This window comes from Centrocercus urophasianus, unplaced genomic scaffold, assembly GCF_019232065.1.
Source record: "Centrocercus urophasianus isolate 14NV4802_14NV808 unplaced genomic scaffold, USGS_Curo_1.0 seq_21, whole genome shotgun sequence".
Taxonomy (NCBI): Eukaryota; Metazoa; Chordata; class Aves; order Galliformes; family Phasianidae; genus Centrocercus; species Centrocercus urophasianus.
In genome coordinates, this window is record NW_024884767.1 from 15,519,487 (window position 1) to 15,540,068 (window position 20,582).

Consider the following 20,582-nt stretch of genomic DNA (forward strand, 5'->3'; position numbering starts at 1 on the left):
GTTCTGCCATCATCTATTTTGAATTTGTACTCAAAACATAAACATTTCCGTAACAACTGAAACACCTCTGAAATCCATAAACTCATATTTGATCAACAAGTCAGTGTTTGTTCATTTTCTTATTCAATTTTATAATTGCTGAGTAAACACATCTGAATGCACAGTGATGGAAGACATCAGCACTAAACCTTCAGTTGAATAGCTACATTTCTGCCAACATGAGATTACAAACAACTAACAACTCTGCTTCTGCCTCCCCTCTCTGTCTTTATTATAACATACTTTATAGTTCAGATTACCAAATGTTTATCAATATTACCAAGTGTTAATCAATATTTTCCATGACATTCAACAGGATGCTGATTTAAATGTGAAGTCTTCCCTCTCATACAACAAATACAACAACTGACATAACAGAAAATTTGGTATTTCCACCTTATAAGAAGCCAGACTATATTTTTTCATTACACTGTTAGAAAAATATTTTAGAGCCTCTTGAAAAGTACAGCATTTCAGGAAAGGCAAGTCACTGGTGTATTTGCCTTTGGTATCTCTCCTCAACATCTTCCTGTAGGTTTTTGTGGTTTTTTTTTTTTTTTTTCCAAATTCACTGCAGAATTCATTAGTGTTACTTGCCATTACCTCAAAGTACTTTTATCTGTAGGATACCTAGCTATTTTTAGGAGAGCAGTAGGATCCAGTGCAAACTAGTTCCATTACAAAGCACCAATGAAAAATCTAATGTAGCATGTCAAGTATGTCTCCTACTAAAAATTCTGTTTCAGGAGAAATTGCTCTCTAATAACTTCCTAAATCACTCTCACAGGAAGTAGTGAGAAAGAGTCATCAAAAACCTGCAGGCAGAACTTGCAGAAGATGAAAAATACTTTCATTGAAAAAAACAGATTCAGAAAGAGTTTCACTTTCTGGTCCCTCAGCAAGATATTGGGTAGACTTTGAGATTTGTTTTATTCTACCCTACTGAATAAAAATGGATTATGGATTAGTCATGATAAGCTTTTTCTAGCCATGTATAACAGCTAAATTATAATAGAAGGAGCACCATTTTACTGGCTTCTTAAATAGTTAAAAAATCCTGTAATTATTGACAAAACACATAATGCATTTCTCAACATATCAATATATTAATAAGCCAAGTCAGTAATAACATCATCAGTGAGACCAGGGTCTCACTCTTTGCTCTATGATCTCAACTAGAAAACAAAACTATTTGGTTGATCTGCAATTTGCTATTCAGGTGAATTTGTGAAGGAGATCTTTATGCATGGTAAGTACTCCCTACTCAAGAATCAGGAATCTGAGACCAAATGCAAACACCAGTGCCACAAAAGCAGTTTAATTCTACTTGCCAGTTCCACATTGAGCAATGTCATCAATTAAAAAAGAGGAAAAAGCTGAATGGCCAAAGTGGCTTTTCTGAGCAGCAGGGGAAGAGAAATAAAGCCCATTTTGCATGCCTGCAGAGTACTGAGTGTACATTTTTGCAGTTCTAATTCTTTCCTATATCTATAGATGGGAAAGAGACATTCATTAAAACAAGCTATGCTTCCTCAAACAAAACAATTCATTTCCATTCAAGGAGAGGGAAAAAAAAAAGCTGTATTTTCTTTTAACTCGGATATAAGTTGTTTGCTCAAAAGCTAGAACTTCAACATATAGATGAGGGTACAACTGAAAGACTAGGCATGTACAATCTTTATAACCAACGCTGTTCTGAGGTGTAACTTAAAAAGGACAGGCTTTCAATTAGATGGCTCTCTCATTCCTTGCTTTAATTGCAATTAACTTCCAGGGCAACAATAAATCCAACAACTACTAGTCCTATGTTCTCAATCAAATATTTCTTTACAATGCTTGTAAAGTCATAGCAGTATCGAAATCAAAAGCAAACTTATCTGAATATTTGAAATGTCTTATCAATTTAATTGCAATTCTAGCATTGATTAAAGGTCACTACTGTAAATCCAGCCTCTAAATTTAACGTATCAAATACTACTTTATTCAGCTCCATGTAGAATAGATCTCCTATATTTTTTTCACTCAAGAACTCAAGAATCAGCATCTAGAATAAAACATTAAAGTAACCCTGCTATTCTTAAAGCTGTCATACGCAGCAATTTGCAATAATTTTGAACACCTTCATAGACTTCTCTTGTACTCACAGCTGTTATACAAGGCCTGAAGGCAGTAAATGGGACCACAGAAAACAGACTTCCTGAAAAAATAAATTTAGCAGTTCCATCTTCAGATTTATTTAGTTTCAAAACAGTAAAGTAAATGGATATGTAAAACTTTGAAATTTAATTAACAGTATCAAAACAACTCGTTTTTTTTCTGAACTGGATTGGATCTGAATATTTTCAGTTTTTAAACAGAACACACAAGACGCAGGACATAGATTCATTTAAAGCATTTACACTAGCAAAGCTAAGCCACAGATTGCCAAGTACTGTGAGGACATACCATGGGAAAATATCTCACTGTACTGCAGTTACAGAATGCTTAACTGTGCTATCCTCGCTGTCCCTTAAGTCTTCCACTGGAAGGAGACAAACTACCTTGAATTCACAAAAATTACAGTGAACCACATGCTACATAACTACTACCTAGATTTTGTACTGAAGGCCCTTTCACAGTGGAATATTCAAAATGAATACAGAAGTAGGACAATTGGACCAATCTTAATTATAGCGTTACACAAATTTACAGTCAGAAATCAGGAAACCTCTCTTTCCCCATGCTGCTTTCATCAGTTATTCAGCACATACTTATCAGATTTTCCCAAATGTGGACTTGGATTCCATTTCCCTTAAGATAAACTCTCTAACAATGTTCCACATTTTCTATAGGATAAGCTTGCTTAAATACTATAAAAAACTTACGAAGTATGGTTTTGGCCCACATTAAAGTGGTTAAAACTACACAAAATAAACACAATAAAGAAACACAAAATAAAGAACAATAAAGATATCTGATAAATACACACAGTACTACCTCTGTGACATAGCTTCTTCTGTTCTGCAAATATACTTTAGAAAGTTTCAAAGAATTTCTGCAACTAGAACCACAAACCATTATTCTGATACTGAAGGAGCTAAAACCCACTCACACCCAAAAGTCACTTACATACTTCAACTTGCATAATACTGATACTTCAGAGCTGTACCAGTGAATGCCCAGTGATACTGACAGTACAGTCCTGACCAAATACAGATCCTTAGATGCATCAAATTAGTTGAGAATTCTGACCTGTATTTACGAAAATGAAGTAAAAAAGGTAAATAGTGGTAGGGAAAGAACTTTCATTCAAAAAAGAACAACCATCAGAAAAGTTGATTCAATTCAAGATTATTGTTATAGTTAAAACTTTTTCAAAGTTATTAAATTAAAAAAAAAAAAAGAAAGAAAAAATGTTTAAAAAAATTCTCAGAAAACAGAACAATAAACTGCAACAACTTAACAGCTTGGATTCCTGAGGTGTTCAGAACTACAGTGAATGGGGCTGGGTGTGAGCAGAGAATGGGGCAAGTATTTGAAACAGTGAGATAAACTGAAGTGACATTCTGAAAGAGTCACATTTGAACTTTTTTTCTTTTCTTGTTTCATTATCAAATACACACAAGTTTAACTGGATGTACCGCAGTACACTGTCAGCAAGGCCCAAGTGAACAGGAAAACCAAAAAAATTTAGCATGCCTACAACCAGGATTTACCAGAGCTTATAAAACTTGTAGACTCACATCACAAGAAATGGAAAAGAAAAATGAAATGCGTCTTCCTTAATTATCATCTATTCTCAAACTTCACTGTCTACTACACTTTGAACTTAAGAGCAAACACTAGGTATTATTTTCCCACTACATATTTAACTTAAGAACTACATAAACTCACCAAGCTGATCATAGTTGTGATCTTAGACCAGTGCTTCTGTCTGGTTTTGAAGTTATTTTCCTCAGAATATGAAAAAATTGTACCTGTGTTGAATGTTTCCAGAGTGAATGGCTTCAGGCGGAACTCTCCATGGACAGCTTACTCTTCCGCCAGGAAGACGTTTGAAATCAAACTGGCAGCAGATTTTTGGATCTGGACCACAAGTATGAGGAATATCATAGCTATAGAAAGGCATCATATGGCAAAGGATATCTGTACTGGATCCCAAATCTGCAATTAAATAAATAGAGCATACCTTTACTATAAATTCTTAATTTGCCAGAACGAAATCAGTTCCACTATCTCAATCCAAGACCAAGACAATTTCTTGCTTCAAATATCCGTATCTAAATTCTATGTAGAGCAGAAAGTTTTCTATGTACACTTGATATAATAATAAAGGCTAAAAATGGATCCAACACAACTGGAATCCCAACAAAGCATGAGTGGTTTGGAAATATATGAAGAAAATATTAGGGATTTTTCCCACTCACACGAAGATGACTACTTCCAGAATTAGAGAAGTGAACAAAAATATTTTTGCACTTCAAGCAAACAAAAAGAAGAAACTACGCAAAAATAAATAAAATGATGCAACAGCCTCCCTCAAAATAAATAAATAAATATGGCGTTACTCTCTTCAGCACATCTGAGTTGATGAGCTTTAACAGTATCTGGATTTCTGGAACACGTGACTTCATTACATTACCAGTATGATTCCATAGAATCTTAAAATACATTTTAGGTACTTGTAAATAGAAGTGCATATACTTCTATGTAAGGACTTGTGAATTCTTAAATTTTCCAATTAGTCAGTCCATTCTTTAAAGTTTGTCCCACTAAAACTAGAGCTGTATACAAACTTTGTCCTTCTCAAAAGAAGGTATTCCAAAATTTAATTTGAAAAAAAAAACCCTTAAGTTCTTTCAGATCTTAAATGAACCCTAAATTTGCTCATGTGGTAAAACTTCCAAATGCTGTTTACTTCAATATGCATTTTAAGCATTTTATGAATGCTGCTGATGTACCAAGGAACCTGTATATTGCCTTAAAAGGCAATTATCCACTAATACATGTATTTACTTTTCAACTACAGCTGTTATCTTCATCTCAGGTACTACATCTACACATTATGTCAGATGAGCGTGCTTTGAACTTTGATCTGCGATCTCTTTTGAAAAGCCTTCTTCTGAAATCCAAACACTACACCATTAGCATACACGTGACTTACGCATGCCATCATTTTAAACGGGCAGGTCAGTTAAGTCATCTATTAAATGAGTGGCATATGCCAACATTAAAACAAAAAAAAACTGCAAAGTGTTTCTAAAAGATTATTTCACAGTTTTATGTCTTCCTCAGGAGAAGTTTTCTTGCATAGTAGATTGCCTTCCTTGAGTACCTTTCTCACTGCAATTTCTGATTAACAACACACAGATACCATAAAACTTCAAAAGCATCACTACCTTTCAATAGCAAGTATAAAACAAACTTGTTATGCTCTGTACTGACAAAATAGTGACGTATCAGTTTATTTTAAAAAAGCAAGAAGTAAACTTGACTGCCTATCTTCACCGTTCAGCTTATAAGGACTCGGAACAGTATACTAAGCACAACAAAAGATTCATATGGAAAAGCACATTCATTTAAACATATATCAGTTTTCTAAGATATAATGACCACATTAATAATGAAACCTTTCAAACTGCATAACATGTAATTTATAAGAAAGCAATTACATTTATTCTAAAAGTAAAGTGTACTTCTTTTCTACAGTTGAAATGAAAACGAATTTTTGTTTAAAGTTTTTAAGTGGGAAACAGGAAAAAAAACATTAAAAAAAACATGAAACACTTTTCCCTCCTCACATATTGTGTAAAAGAGATGGGAGAAGGAAAATGAAATAAAAACACATTCAAAAGTAAAGAAACAGTATGATAAGATGACCGACAGAAAAACTGCAGCTTTCATATTTTAATCTCTTCCCTAACGTTCAGGTATTCACTTTTCCTCTTAGTTGCAAAAGGTATCCTCAAATAAAATTAATAGTCTATTTCTTTTTTAATGGAACTTCAATTTTTTTTAAACTAGACTAACTGCTCTAAACAACCTGTCTGTAAAGATTTTTCAGAGTATTTATTCAAGTCATCTCCACATTTTCCCTGTATAAACAAAATATACACATTGACAGAAAGGAAAAACACATACCCCAGTTCTGTCTCCAAAAGAATTCTAGTGTCTTCTGAGTTGCAAAATATTTTTTAACTGAGTAATGAACTCTCTGTATAAGCATTTTTGAAAATCCTGCGCGTTTCAGAAGATAGGCCATTGTTGGTGAATGCCCAAAGGGATCAACTGCCCAACCAGACTTTGGTTTTACTCCTGTTGACAAGGTAAAAAGTTAAAGTGGACGAAAGAAAGATGTACCAATGTAGTTCAAATCAGACCATTAAATACAGAACGTTAAAGAAAATAAAATAAAATACACAGCTGAGTACTAAGCCTCCTATAGAACACACCTTGAAATTAAATATCTAGAATTAAACAGTAATTACTTCTGAAAAAAATCTAATATCCTAGAGGCAAGCCTGTCTGTCTAACTGCATTAAAAAAAACCTGAGAGTAGTACCCTATATTGTGGCACTATTTTCATTTTGTCTCAAGCAGCTTTACATGGAAACATAATTAAACTTCCTTCTCATTTAAGTCATTTCCAGATGTTACAATTGGAAAGAAATGTTGAAAGAAAATGAACTGATGAAAACAGATGAAAACATGATGTGACTTGTTTAATTTTCAGTCAGTGTAATTTAAATAATTTTAATCTACATTTGCTTTGGGACTTTTTTTCTTTCAAAACTGAATTAATTTACTAGGCTGGCAAACATCAGAATAATAGTGGTTACTATTGCCTTTTAATTTAATTTCATACTAGCAAATAAAGAAGTTGTATCCACCTCTTGTTTAAATAATTCTTCAGTGTGGCTCCTTTCAATACATTTTTTCTTTTTACCTTCTCATTAAAAAAAAAAAAAAATCAAAAAACTAAAAACAAAAACAAAAACAGTGGTTTGCTGTCTACCAGGGGCCTGCATTTGAGACATCAAAAAGAACAGACCAGGTATGATAAAGCCAGGAAACTACTATTCCTTCCTGGTCTTTCAAGCTGGATCTCACAATGCTGTGAGGCGGGGTGGGGAGGGGGGTGCATGAAGACGATCAGAGGGCTGGAACATCTCTACTAAGCAGAAAGGTTGAGGAAGTTGGGACTGTTTCAGTGGGAAAAGAAAAGGCTCCAGGAAGATCTTGTTGTTATCTTCCAATACTTGAAAGGAGCTCAGAGGCAGGAGGGGGAAAAACTTCTTTCACAAGTAAATAGAGATAAGACATGGGGCACAGATTCAAACTGAAAAAAAAAAAAAAAAAAAGGGAGTTTAAGGTTTGATGCTAGGAAGAAGTTCTTTGAATATGGCAAGGCATTGACACAGGCTGCCCAGAAAAGTTATGGATGCCACCAGCCCTGGAGGTGTCCAAGGCCAGGCATGATGCATTCCTGGGCAGTCTGATCATGTGGTTGAACATCATGCAGCGCTATAGGCTTGGGGATAAGTGGCTGGATGACTGTGAAGAGGAAAGGGACCTGGGGGTGTTGGTTGATGCTCGGCTGAACATGAGCCGACAGTGTGCCCAGGTGGCCAAGAGGGCCAACGGCATCCTGGCCTGCATTAGAAATGGTGTGGCCAGCAGGAGCAGGGAGGTGATCATCCCCTGTACTCAGCACTGGTGAGGCCGCACCTCGAGTGTTTTGGGCTCCTCACTACAGGAAAGACATTGAGGCCCTGGAACGTGTCCAGAGAAGGGCAACAAAACTGATGAGGGGTCTGGAGCACAAATCTTATGAGGAGAGGCTGAGGGAGCTGGGATTGTTCAGTCTGGAGAAGAGGAGGCTCAGGGGAGACCTCATTGCACTCTACATCTTCCTGAAGGGAGGCTGTGATGTAAAAGGGTCTGGCCTCTTCTCCCAGGCAAATAGTAGAACCCGAGGAAATGGCCAGAAGTTATACCAGAGGAGGTTTAGGTTGGACATTAGGAGAAACTTTTTCTCTCAGAGTGGTCAGGCACTGGAATGGCTGCCCAGGGAGGTGGTGGAGTCGCCGTCCCTGGCAGTGTTCAAGAGGTGCCTGGATGAGGAGCTACAAGATGTGGTTTAGTGCTTGTGGTACTAATAGGAATGGGAGGGTGGTTGGACCAGATGATCTTGCAGGTCGTTTCCAACCTTGCGATTCTATGATTCTATGATTCTATCCTGCCCACAGCAAGGGGGGCTGGAACTAGATGATCTTTGAGGTCCCTTCCAAACCAAGCCATTCTATTAAGATAACAGTATAACAACTTTTCAAAATAATTTAATTAAATAGGATAATGTTAAACTACCATTAAAATCACTAAATAAATAATTCCCCTGTAGAAGAGGTTATCTCTTCTTATGGAAGTAAGCCAAAAATACCTTACTCCAATAATTCCTTGAAGTTCTGGAAGTTAATGTGTTGTCTTTATTTGTTTACTTTTTTTAATGCTAACAATTTTAATATTAGAGTAAATTTAGGTTTTACAATTACTCTAAGATTATTTTTAATTATCTTACACAGAAGTCCAATTAATATACTGACTACAGAATAGACCCAAACACACAGAATAATAATATTCAAAGAATGTGAAAACCTGTCATCATTTTCCAAAGTCCCACTTCCTAAGACCAGTAAAACACATCAGGATAGAACATAATTTAAGTACACTTCATCTAGAAAGTTTTTTTTGTTTGTTTATCTGCAAACTGCAGTTACAAATATTAGAGTCAGTCTTATGGTTTTCACTACAAAGATCTGATTTAATATTTCTGGGAAGCACAGCAAGCAGCGCCTCTTATTTTTTAGACATATTTTTTAGAAAGCTGTATTAGTGCAGTTAACTTTTAGTTCAGTGTACATACCCAAGTTCCGTTCTAGCCATTGATGTCCTTCTATCAGTTGGTCAATTAAAGTGAAGTAATGAGAAGAAGCTTCATCAGGCATTACCCATCCTCCTGTTACTATTTCAAACTGCCCATCTTTTATTAACCTGAAAATTATGTAAACTGTGATCAAAACCTCGCATCTAGAAATACACTTTTAAAATCCATTTCTGAATATCCAATAGTTATTTATAAGGGACACAATGACAAAATCTGAATCATGCTACTTCCATCACTGGACTATACCGTTTTTAACCAAACAGTGAACAAATGAATATATGAACTGTATATTTCTTAATGTCTCTGTACAACAATAGTTACAGCTCTACTACAGCTTTTTTCTTTTCAAGTCAGGAAATAATTTCAAATATTTCATGCATAAATTACAAAAATGAAATAGTGTACATGTCATGGTGCTAGAGGTCAATTGAGTGAGATGCCACAATTAAAGCGCTACTACTGTCTCCCATGCTTTGTTCTTTTTATTGTTTTAGAAAGCTTAAATAAACCTTCAAAGTTTATTATGTATATAAAGGCTCCAGAATAGATCACTCATTAAACTGCATTCCTGAAACACAAGATGATCCAGTTTCCCTATAAAGATGTCAATAATAGAATGATGCTTCCAGCATCAGATTGTCTCTATAATTTAGTTTTACTATTGTATACTAGGTGTAAGTGTTAAAATAATCTAATACAGATAATACCAATAAAAGTATGGTAATTCATACAGCAAAAAGTTACCAGTGCAGTTTCCCTAACTGTTGCAGCAGTTTAAACTAGTATCTAGTTTCCTTGAAGAAAGCACATAGTTCCTTAACATTTGCCTCTTACAGTGTTCCAATGTATTTCTTCAATCTCAAAAAAGAACTCATACATATATTCATGCATTAGAAAAATATTTTAAAAAATTATTTACACGTCATTTTCAAGATTTTCATGTTTGCATAAACTCTGCAGTTGTGAGGCTTTCGTAACCCTGAAGTATACTGCACCCTATGCATCCTGAAGGAGGAGTATGAGCAGAAGAGCATCTCAGAGGTGAGCTATCGACAGTTGGATCCAGTCTTGAAGCAAAGCACATTAAAAACTGAACACGTTTTTCAAAACTCTTAACTAGATCCTTACTTATATTTATCAAGGAGTACATTTTCTCACTTCAGTGCCTATGTAAATCATTTACTTTTCTATTATATTTCAACTTGTGACTTTAAAAATAAATTAGAGGAGTAAGGTTGTACAATTGAAGTGCCACGTGTCTTAAAAATGTATTTAACAAGGAACAATGTCATTTCACAGCAGTGTTGTAAGTGTGTAACTGAAGGAAAAAATATATACATAAATCACTACCATGAAAGAACTCCATAAAGAAGTTAGGCTTACAATCACAATTTAGTAACAATTTGAATGATATCTTCAAGATTGGACATGGAAACTTTTAGACAATTTTTCAGTAAGTCAGTAATGAAGCTCTATTTCTCAGAGAATCATATCATCTTTCTCATAACAGTTGTAATTTTTAACTGGAAAACAGTAAACAAAAAGTCAGTACTTGAGTAGTGCACTTGCTGTAGTAATTCTGCATCACAAGTGAAATATAAAGCTTACAATGTAGTCAGTTACACATGAAGTATCAAAACATGCAATATGGAATGTAAGAAGTAGCAAAAGTGCTCAAACCTTTTAACAGCATCCCTTCTCTGGCTATCTATTCCATCCCACCATTTTGAAAAGTAAGAAATTTCAGACCAAATAAATTTCCTTCGGTTGTCTTCTTGCAGTTTAATAACCATGTTATTTAAGATATGCTGTGTCTGATCTCTGAAGTAATCATCAAAAGTCTTCAGCCAACCTAAGTTTAAAAAAAAAAAAAAAAAAAAGTAAAACTTAAGTTACTTTCAAAAGTCTTAGTGATCTATCTTATTCCCACTCCCTGCAAAAACTTCAGCTGAATTTTACATGCTATAGTTAGTTTGTAGTGCTAAATTCTGAGGGCTTTTTGTTGGCTTCATGTTTTTTTTTCTTGTTTTGTTTTTGGAGGGGAATTCTTTGTTTTCTACAAAGTTCAGCTGTTTTATTTTCTTGTATTAAACATGCAGATTATTAGGTATTCTACTTCCATCAGCTGAGAATATGCAAATTTTTAACTTGTGTATTTTTTTAAAAAGTAATTTAAGCAGAAATGAAGAAATAAAAGAAAGATGTAGATATCTGCAAATTCATATCCCTTGATGATTTCCATTATGCTTCCTCATCTCTCTCAACAGAAGACTATACGTTAACTGGTGTCTTCCCAGCTTGTGACTTATTCCATCATACATATCCCCATAATTGTCCTTGAATTTCTTATTTATCTAAAAATCTTACATAGCAAAATTACTAGCAACACATTATACATGGACCTTAAAGATAAAATGAATAGAGATTAATGGTATTGCACAGCCTCAGGTGTAAAGAAGTAAAATGGAAGCAACTAAGTAGCTTAAAGCCCTGCTGCACAACTCCAGCATCATTTACCAGATGTCTATCAGCAATGACTGTTAAAATGTATCAATTCAGTGATGCATATCTAATTAACCATGCATTCAGGCTTCACACTGCATAGCCTTCCATGAAAGTCCTTACCTAATACCTTATATGAGAAAGTACATTCATCTTTCACTACAAAACTTGGAAGATCTGTCTTCTTTCCATAATTGCATGGGGAGAGGGGGGAGATAAAACTGCCTACTTAACACACGAGCAGAATACTCCTACTCTTCAAAACAGTTCTTGTCATGAATGCATGTGCTGCCAAAAGGGACTCGGTAGCTGAGCTTCAGTAATACACAGTAAGTACAGAAGAAAACACAAGTGATACTGCAAACCATCCCTATGGCACCTACATTTTAAGGATTTTGTGGAAGTTTCCATGAGATGCGCGGACTTCATCCAGATAAATCTGACCCTAATGATTTCACGCTGATTATCAGGTTTCCCTTGGTTTTTGTTCTGTGAAGTCACTACTACATATGACAATGCCAACAATAAGCATTAAGCTGTTCTGGAATTAGTTAATACTGTTTCAAAACAGTTGGATAAATGCAAAAGATTTCAGTATAATTATAAACTCTATTTTTGTTACTACAACAATTCTAAATCAATATTCAGATTCTATTCTGCTTTATATTCATGATAGGTAGATGGCATCAATCTTAGGAAGAAAAACTTCAGTTTTCTACCTTGAAAAGAAAATTGTAACACTCCTGAGGAAAAGAGCTAGTTCAACGTCTTTACAATAAAACACCAACAAAGAAACAAACAAACAAGATGCTTTGTATCTAGAAGAATCTCCACATCTATGTTTCTCCGTATAAACAATTTAAAGGAGAAGACTACATTTCATTGAGAAAGTTAATTTGAGAGCTTTCAATCCAGATGTGAAATATACTTTTCCTCAAAGGTATCGAAAGCTTAATACAAAAAGCTGACAGTAAATTACAATTTCACAATGGCTGAAAAAAAAAAAAAAAAAAAAAAAAAAAAAAAAAAAAAAAAAAAAAAAGCAGAGAACAAGCTGAGCTTATTTTAGTTTTATGCTGGTTTTAATCAAAATGCTGCCAAAGAATTTGGCAAAAAATCACAATCTATTTCAACCAGTAATTGGTTACAGAAGCTTTTACTCAAAGAATTGTGGCTACATGATAAATAATCTTTTCCAATTTAGCTTTTAACAAACCAAATAAATACTTTATTGATACTTGCATCAAATGAATTCCATGTAGCAGGCTACAAATTCACAACTTCTTACTAGGAGTTTCTTCTGCAAGGGATAATGTTCTCGCATTAGCACAGATCTCATGCAGAATGAGGTGAAACCATTCAGATCATTTTATGTTCTTCATATGCAGAAATACATCACCACCATAAGCCATTTTAGCATGCTTTTGTTACTTGACTACTTTGCGGAAATAAAAGGGAGCATACACTGAGTTGGTTGTCTTAAACATCATAGGAAATCTCAATAATAAACCAACATAAAGAATGACAAGGACAAATAACAAAGCAAATGACATAAAATTACATTTTAATGTAGGAAAAAAGAATTGTTGGAGACTTGTTTTTAATATATTTTCAGCTAAGCTACAGAGGCAGAATTAGCACTCCGAATCTTGAGGAAGTCTTAGGAAAAATTTAAGTGCTCACACAATTAGTTGCAAGCCATCAGAACGTCACCTGACATGTCATTACTGTACATCTGGTAACCTGAACTTGATACATTCAGTTCTAAATAGACAGCTCTTAAGCCCCTTACTTATGGAGACTGTCCAACTTTGCATGGAGCTGTAAACATTCTACCTAAGTACCAGAAGTTGAAGAGAATAATAAATAAATTCCCTTGCAAATGCTACCTATATGCTACTATCACCTTAAATATTAATTCACGTCTCAGTCCCTAACATTGCTTAAGATTTTAGTACAACTCCAGTTCATACTTTGCTTACACATAAGCTAAGTGTTTATTCCTAACTTGAAAGGTTTACCAGTGTATTTGGATCACATACACACAAAAAAATCAAATACTTTGGAAAGAGTGAAGCAGCTTAAAGCTACAATTGCCAAAATAAAACAGTTACATCAGCAGTCACAATTCTCAATTTAAACTCACAGTGTGATCTTCCTCAAAATAAAATTGTAAATAAGAAAAAAATATTGTCTTTAATTTTCTTATCTATTCTTGACTTCATAACTATTTAGGGCTTTGCCAGTTACTTTCCTTTTCTGCAAGTGTATGACATAGGAATAGAGGGTGTAGTGCTACACCTTGGATTGCCTCACTTGGATTTGTCCACTTAAGTGAAAAAAATTCAGCTGTCCTCACTTACCACAAATTATGATCTAGCTGTTTGGGGTTTTACTTCCTCTATCTCCACTTTTCCTAACATTCACACATTTTTTCCTGGTTGACAGAACCCAAGAGTCATGCCCCATAGTCAACGCAACTGATGTTCAAAAAAATTCTAGAGCATTTCTCTATACTTCCCATCTCAGTTCCTCCCTGAAACTGTAAGACACGCAAGTAGAGACACAGGTAAAGTTTCAAAACAAAAATTAGAACAGAAGTGGACAAACTAGCATAATGCAAAAAGTAACCATATACGTAAAAGCACTTTACCTGATCATGCTAAGAATCAGAGATCAACCTTGAAAATATAAAAGTGTATCTAGTGAATGGCTAGAATACTATCAGTTACTAGACAAATGCATTTTTGAAGGCAGTTTGCACTGCAACTTAATTTACAGTAGATCAGATTAAATCACTTAGTCTAAAATTCACATTTCAGTACCTTCTGTAACTGAAAAAAGAAGTTTAAGTGATTTATCAATTTTACTGCACAATTAAGTAAAACCATTGAATTTCAGTTAGCACTGCATAGCTATCCAGAAAAGTAAAACAATAAAGTAGCGAAACTTTAATCCTGGGAACTTTAAGATGCACACCCAAATTAGTTTAAAAAATATTGGTGATTTTTTTTTTTTTTTTTTTTTAAAATTCATATAGTTCTGTTTAACACTAAATTAACCAGTTCCTGGAAGACAGAAAACTATTACAAAAAGCTGAAGGAGGGTGTCTAGATTCACATTATATCCACACTTCGGTAACATGGAAAGCTTAAAAAAGAAAAAGAACGAAAGACAAGATTGGCAGACACATAGCCGCAAGTTCAGTGCTTTCAAGAACTTTAAAATGGTGCATGTGCTTCACTAATCATACACAGGAACAGTCAGTAATAACACAAATACTAGAAATAAAAAATCCAAAAGCTTGCTGAGCCAGTAATTAAAAACAAAAGTCCTTAAAGTCTATGCATCGATTGTTTTATTCAGAGATCCCATACCATTCATGTCAAAACTAAAGAAAGTAAACAAGTTTATTGCTTTGCTATTAAAAAAAAAAAGTTCGTGACAAAGACCTCAATGCTAATTTCACATAAAAAGTGCCTATGCAATAACCACGAATAACTCCTTGGCTAAGAATGGGCACAGAAACTTGATGAAGTATGTTGTCTTTGAGGTAAAGTTAACTGAAAAAGTTAAAGCAGTCTTAAGATTAATTCTCATTTTTCTGTTTGGCATAGTATAAACCACAACATGACAGAAAGCTACCTGCAACATTTATGGTAATTCAAAACATAAGCAGAGCATGAACTTGACCCAAAGTTATTCTCCCTAGTAATACTGTTCAGGAGGAGAAATCCTTATACTAAAATGGTAAAAGAGTATTCTTATTTTCCAGTACCATTCTTCATCTTGTAAAAGATTTTTCTTCAATAAATTCCAAGAATTATTCCATACTTGCTACACACTACTTTCATAATCATAACTAACAACTTATTTGATTACCAAAAGCAAAATCTGTCATGAAATATGAGGTAATTAAAAAAAGCATAGAGAGAATAATGTGTTTGGCTTACACAATGCAAGGCATATTTCTGCTGTGTGCATAACAAATCTGCTGCCCTTGTGCCTAAGATGGGAAGAAAAATTACACTGATCATTAATCAAAAGCATGCTCTCTGTAACAGTACTGTCAATTTTCAGTGGAACTGTCCTGACATAAAAATGAAAAGAAAACCTCTTTACCTAAAAGCTACCTACCATCCAACATGCAACCACAGAAATACTGAGAAACCAGTAATAAAAACTGAGTTTCCTGTAGTTCAGAACATCACAAAACAAATCAAATAAACACCTAGCTCTGCAAATTCTGTTTCTATTCCTAGACTTCATCCTCCTTCACAGAGAAATATTAAGTCTTCACCATTCAGTTTGTACTTTATGATCTTTTCATAATCACCACAGACAGTTCCCTGTTTAACATTGTGGCCGTTTATTAACGTCTAAATGAACAGAAATTATTGTATTTTAAAGCCTCCTATTGAAGATAACATGAACACACTGATCAGTAAACTTTCCATTTCACAGTCTTACAATCTGAAACATATGCACACATATGTATTACAAAGTTCACAAGTCTCAATTCTATAATAACTAACTGAAAAAAACATCATCAAGATCATGGTCAATACAGCAATAAATGCTACAGGGGTTGGTCAGTTATCTTTGAAGTCTTTTGACTTCATGTTAGCAAGCTGCTCTGATCTTCACTGATTGCCAGTAGCTGAAACACAATTATGTCCACAATTCATCCAAGGCATGAGAGATACTCATTCTCATACCTATTTTCCCAATAATTAACGCATATATTACTATTGAAGGAAGAATCACAGAGTTCTAACTTTGAAGGTCCTGGTTGTGTTCTCATGGGAGAATGCAAGGCAAATTTATCAGAATCTAGCAATACGAAGTCTTTCAGAGCATCAGACCAAGTGTCACTCCTAAAAACAGAGCTCAGAACTGAAAGCTACCTTTTCTTTCCTTAAGGATTCTGCTTCAGGGCAGTTTCTTTGCTTTTCAGCTACAGATTTCAGAGATATAACTGGTTACGTGAAAAGCTAACGTACTCTCAGATAAGAAAATACAGTATAGGCTTCTAGTTACATCTTTACCAACCCATCCTATCTATTGGTAAATATTTTTCATGTTCACTTTTACAGTGTAGGTTCATCATATCTTAAAGCTTTTTCACCTGAAGGCATTTTCTTTTAATTCTCTGGGGCAAAGGAATCGTGTAACCATTGTCTGATACATAAATACAAAATACAGGAGATTTTACATCACTGTTGTAGATAAATTTTCTCTATTTCAAGTGCTTATTAGTAAGCATTTTCATACTGAAGACAATTCCACTAAAGTGCTGTTACCAAAAGCCTGCAGATTTCCTGTGATAACACTGCACCTAAAGCAAACAATAATCAGCGTCTCACAATCACAGCTATAGTGATGGAAGGGACTACACACACTAGTACTGCATCTCAGTCTAACGCTATTTGATATCAGTAAAGAAATCTGACTGTGATTGAAAACATTTAGATTGTAAGCACAAGGAAATGATGATTTCTTGGTTTCCTAAATACAGATTTTGTATTAAAGAAATGTGTCATTTAGATACTAATATTAAAGGTATTAGCCAAAACAAGACACCAGCAAGATGAAAGGTGAAAGTTATCTCCAATGTCAGCCAAGATATTGAACAGGTCCTCAGGGATGCCCTACGTAGGAAAAAAAAAAATCACAAAAGAAAAAAGAGACAGGTCTCGTAACTTCACAGAATTACTCAAACGTTATTATATAAGAGGCAACCATACGGAGGACTTCTTTCAGAGCTGGTAGAACAAGTACCTTACAGATTTAACGACTGACTTCCTCCAAAATAAACAACTGACTGCTGGTAAAAATCCATCTCAGAAGCAAAATTCATTATGACCAACGCTTCTGTGTTTGGATGTAGGCCAGAGCACTGCTGGAGAAGGCAGGGCGGGATCAGATAAAACTTCATTAAACTGAACTTGCAGGCACACCAAAAGACATCACCATTCAGATGTAAAATTAAAGAAATGACAGACATACTGCAAGCATACTTTCAGGATAAGAAAGTTTTGTAAATGACAACACAAGAAATTAATCAAGGAAAGGGGCTGGCAGGACCAACTCTGGCAAAGTCTGTCCTAGAATTTTAGTAATATTGGCAACTCAAAAATGTTTTTGCTTCTCTCTCGTTTGTTTTCTTCCTCCACAGACAACAAACAATCCAAACATGACAGAGAAAAACGCAGAATTCATGGGTTGAAATAAAACTATGTACTCAGACAAAGAAAAGGAAAAAGATAATAATTGTGACTATGTATATATGTATACACACATATACATAAACGTATATAACAAATGATGCACAAGCAATTCTAACCATCCCCCAAACAATGCCCAACTAGCCTTCTGAGCAGTGAAAAAGAGCAAGATGCAGTCCCACCTCCTTCATAACTCCTGCTTTATGTCATATGGTATGGAATATCGCTTTAAGTCAGCTGCCCTAATTCTGTTCCCTCACCACTTCTTGAGCCCTTCACTGCAAATAGCTTTGGCTTTGTACAGCACTGCTTAGCTACAAACATCTATGTGTAACCAACAGTTTTTTTCTCCTAGAACCAAAAAAATAGCAGCATCTCAGATAACTGAAGAAAAAAATTCCATCCCAGCTGAAACTGAGACTGACACCCAGTGTCAGTGGTCATCAGGCAACAAAAAGTTGTTGGCTGTGAAAATCTACTGCAGTTGCTTGCCTGACTAAAAGAGGCAGGACAGATTCTCCAATGCCACCAGCTCCAGTGCAGATACACTGTACAGTGGAATGTGGGATCACACTGTGACAAACTGTGGAGACCCTAGGGCAGGGATAGCACCACCCACAGCTTTGAGGAGTGCCTAACCCGGCTAAGAAGGTGTGGGAGGGGCCAGGAGCAGCAGCATAACACACCCACAGGTATAAAGGCAGTCCTAGCAACCAGGAGCACAGTGACACTGCGCCACAGGCACAGCACAACAGTAGAGTCTGGTGCAGCCTTTTGCTCAACGCTTTGCCCAGGCAAGCCACCAGACAGCCTGCTATCTCAATTCTGAGAGCAGCAGGGTACAACACACTATTGAAGCAAACATGGTGACCACCTGCCACCACAGTCAGTGTGAGGAGGAAACCCAGACAGAGGGGCCACTACACTAGGTGAGCACATGCACCCAGATAGATCTTCTGCAGAGTAACAGAGCTGCCCACATCCTTGATGGTGAAGAACTCCAAAATGCCAAAGTCCTGCAAAGGCCTGATGGGGATGTCATGAGTGCAAGTGTTCCCCATTTGATTGGGCTTTTTCAGCAGGCATGGGATGTGAAAACAAGAAAGAATTCTTTAGATAGATCAGTCATATGAGGCAAGGCAAAGGAGAGAGGGGAGAACTGGCTTCAGCAGACATGTAGAATTTCTTTTCTTCAGCAAGTTCTTTGCCACAATCTGCATAGTGATCACGCTTCTCACACCTCTCACATCACTCAACCTCTAGGCAGGAGCCACGGGGGCAAAATTCCTCAATGTAAAACTAGAGGAAGTCTAAGTCCACCTCATGAGGCTAGATGTGTACAAACTAACGACATGCATCCCAGGTTCCTGGAGTAGCTGGCTGATGTGGTTGCCAAGCCACTCTCCATCACATTCGAAAAGCCACGACTGTCAAATGAAGTCCTTGGTACTGGAAAAAGAGGAGCATCGCTCCCATTTTTAAGAAAAGGAGAAAGGAAGACCTGGGATAATATAAGCCAATGATTCTTATTATGAGCAGATCCCCCTGGACACTACATTAACTCACATGTGAGACAAGGAGCTCATCCAAGACAGCCAAACTTAGCTTCACTAAAGGGGAGCTCATGCCTGATCGATCTGATGGCCTTCTATGATAGAACAACAGCCCTGGTAGACAAAGGAAAAGCAATAAATGTCACCTACCTCGGCTTCCACAAGACCTTTGACACGGATCTGCAACTTCTCTTTAAGTTAGGGAGATACAGATTCAAAGGCTGGACTATGTAGCTGTGATCAACAGCTGCAAGTCCAAGTGGAGGCCAGTGATAACCATCCCTCAAGGGTTGGTACTGGGACAGCTAACTCCTTAACATCTTTAGCATTAATGACACAGACAGTGGTCTGCCAAGTAGTGCAGCTGATATAACAGAAAGAAGGGAAGTCATCCAAAGGTACCTGGACAAGCCTGAGCAGTGGCCCACGAAGACCTCACAAGGTTCAGCAAAGTCAAGTGCAAGCAGTTGTGCTTGAGTTATGGTAATCCCAGATGTGTGTACAGACTGGGAGAAGAACTCACTGATAACAGACCTATGGAGAAGGACTTGCAGATCCTGGTAGCCAAAAGGCTGGACACGAATCACCAGCAAACACATGAAGCCCAAAAGGCCAACAGGATCCTGGGGTGCACCTGTTCTGCACTAATGATGCTCCATCTGGAGTATTCCAAGCCTTTCCACAGCAGGGGAGCTGGAACTAGATGATTTTTAAGGCTTTTTCTAACCCAAGCATTTCCATAACTATTATCAGTAGATATAAAGATTAAGGAAAAGAATGAAGGTCAGAAAGTTGAAGGTTAGGTCCAAAGAGACCTTCCAGAATAACAAAATAAATTGTTCAGTTCTGAATGAACTGAATGCTTCTGAATGAAGCATCGGTTAAACAGGCCAGGTAGTAGAATGAAATCATACCAACCTGATCTTACATAGAACACTGTTACAGATGGAGTGTCTAGACAACAGGTTAAAACAATAAAAATAAAGACAACGAGATTACTAAAACCTGCAGAAAAAGAACCAAGGGTTATGTTCTAAAAAAATTTACACAAGGAAAAACCCTGACCTTGTAAAAAACTGCTCTGTTATGGAACTCGTATGGAGAGTACACAGAGCAGTGTACTTCAAAATAGGAAAAGGAAAGAATCTAGCATTTCAGCATTTGTATCTAGTTAGGCAGTTATAAAACAGCATACTTAGCATTAGAACAGGAAAGCATCTATCTCCTGCTTAAGTCTGGAAAAGTCCATCAGAACAAGTGATCTGGAAGATAATTTTCAGTGACAAAAAAGATTCTTCTCCTGACCTATGGAAAAGGGTCAAGCAAAACACTGACTCA

At 35.9% G+C, this 20,582-nt stretch overlaps 1 protein-coding gene across 1 annotated transcript in view; it reads right to left on the minus strand.

The window, feature by feature from the left end:
• MAN2A1 (mannosidase alpha class 2A member 1) overlaps positions 1–20,582 on the minus strand; it is a 115,066-nt gene that overhangs the window by 73,578 nt on the left and 20,906 nt on the right. Inside the window, exons 4-7 of the mRNA XM_042822838.1 lie at positions 10,643–10,814; positions 8,942–9,069; positions 6,160–6,333; positions 3,996–4,182 (exon numbers count right to left, since the gene is read on the minus strand). Coding sequence (XP_042678772.1) covers positions 3,996–4,182; positions 6,160–6,333; positions 8,942–9,069; positions 10,643–10,814 — 661 coding nt within the window. The remainder of the gene's footprint in view (positions 1–3,995; positions 4,183–6,159; positions 6,334–8,941; positions 9,070–10,642; positions 10,815–20,582) is intronic.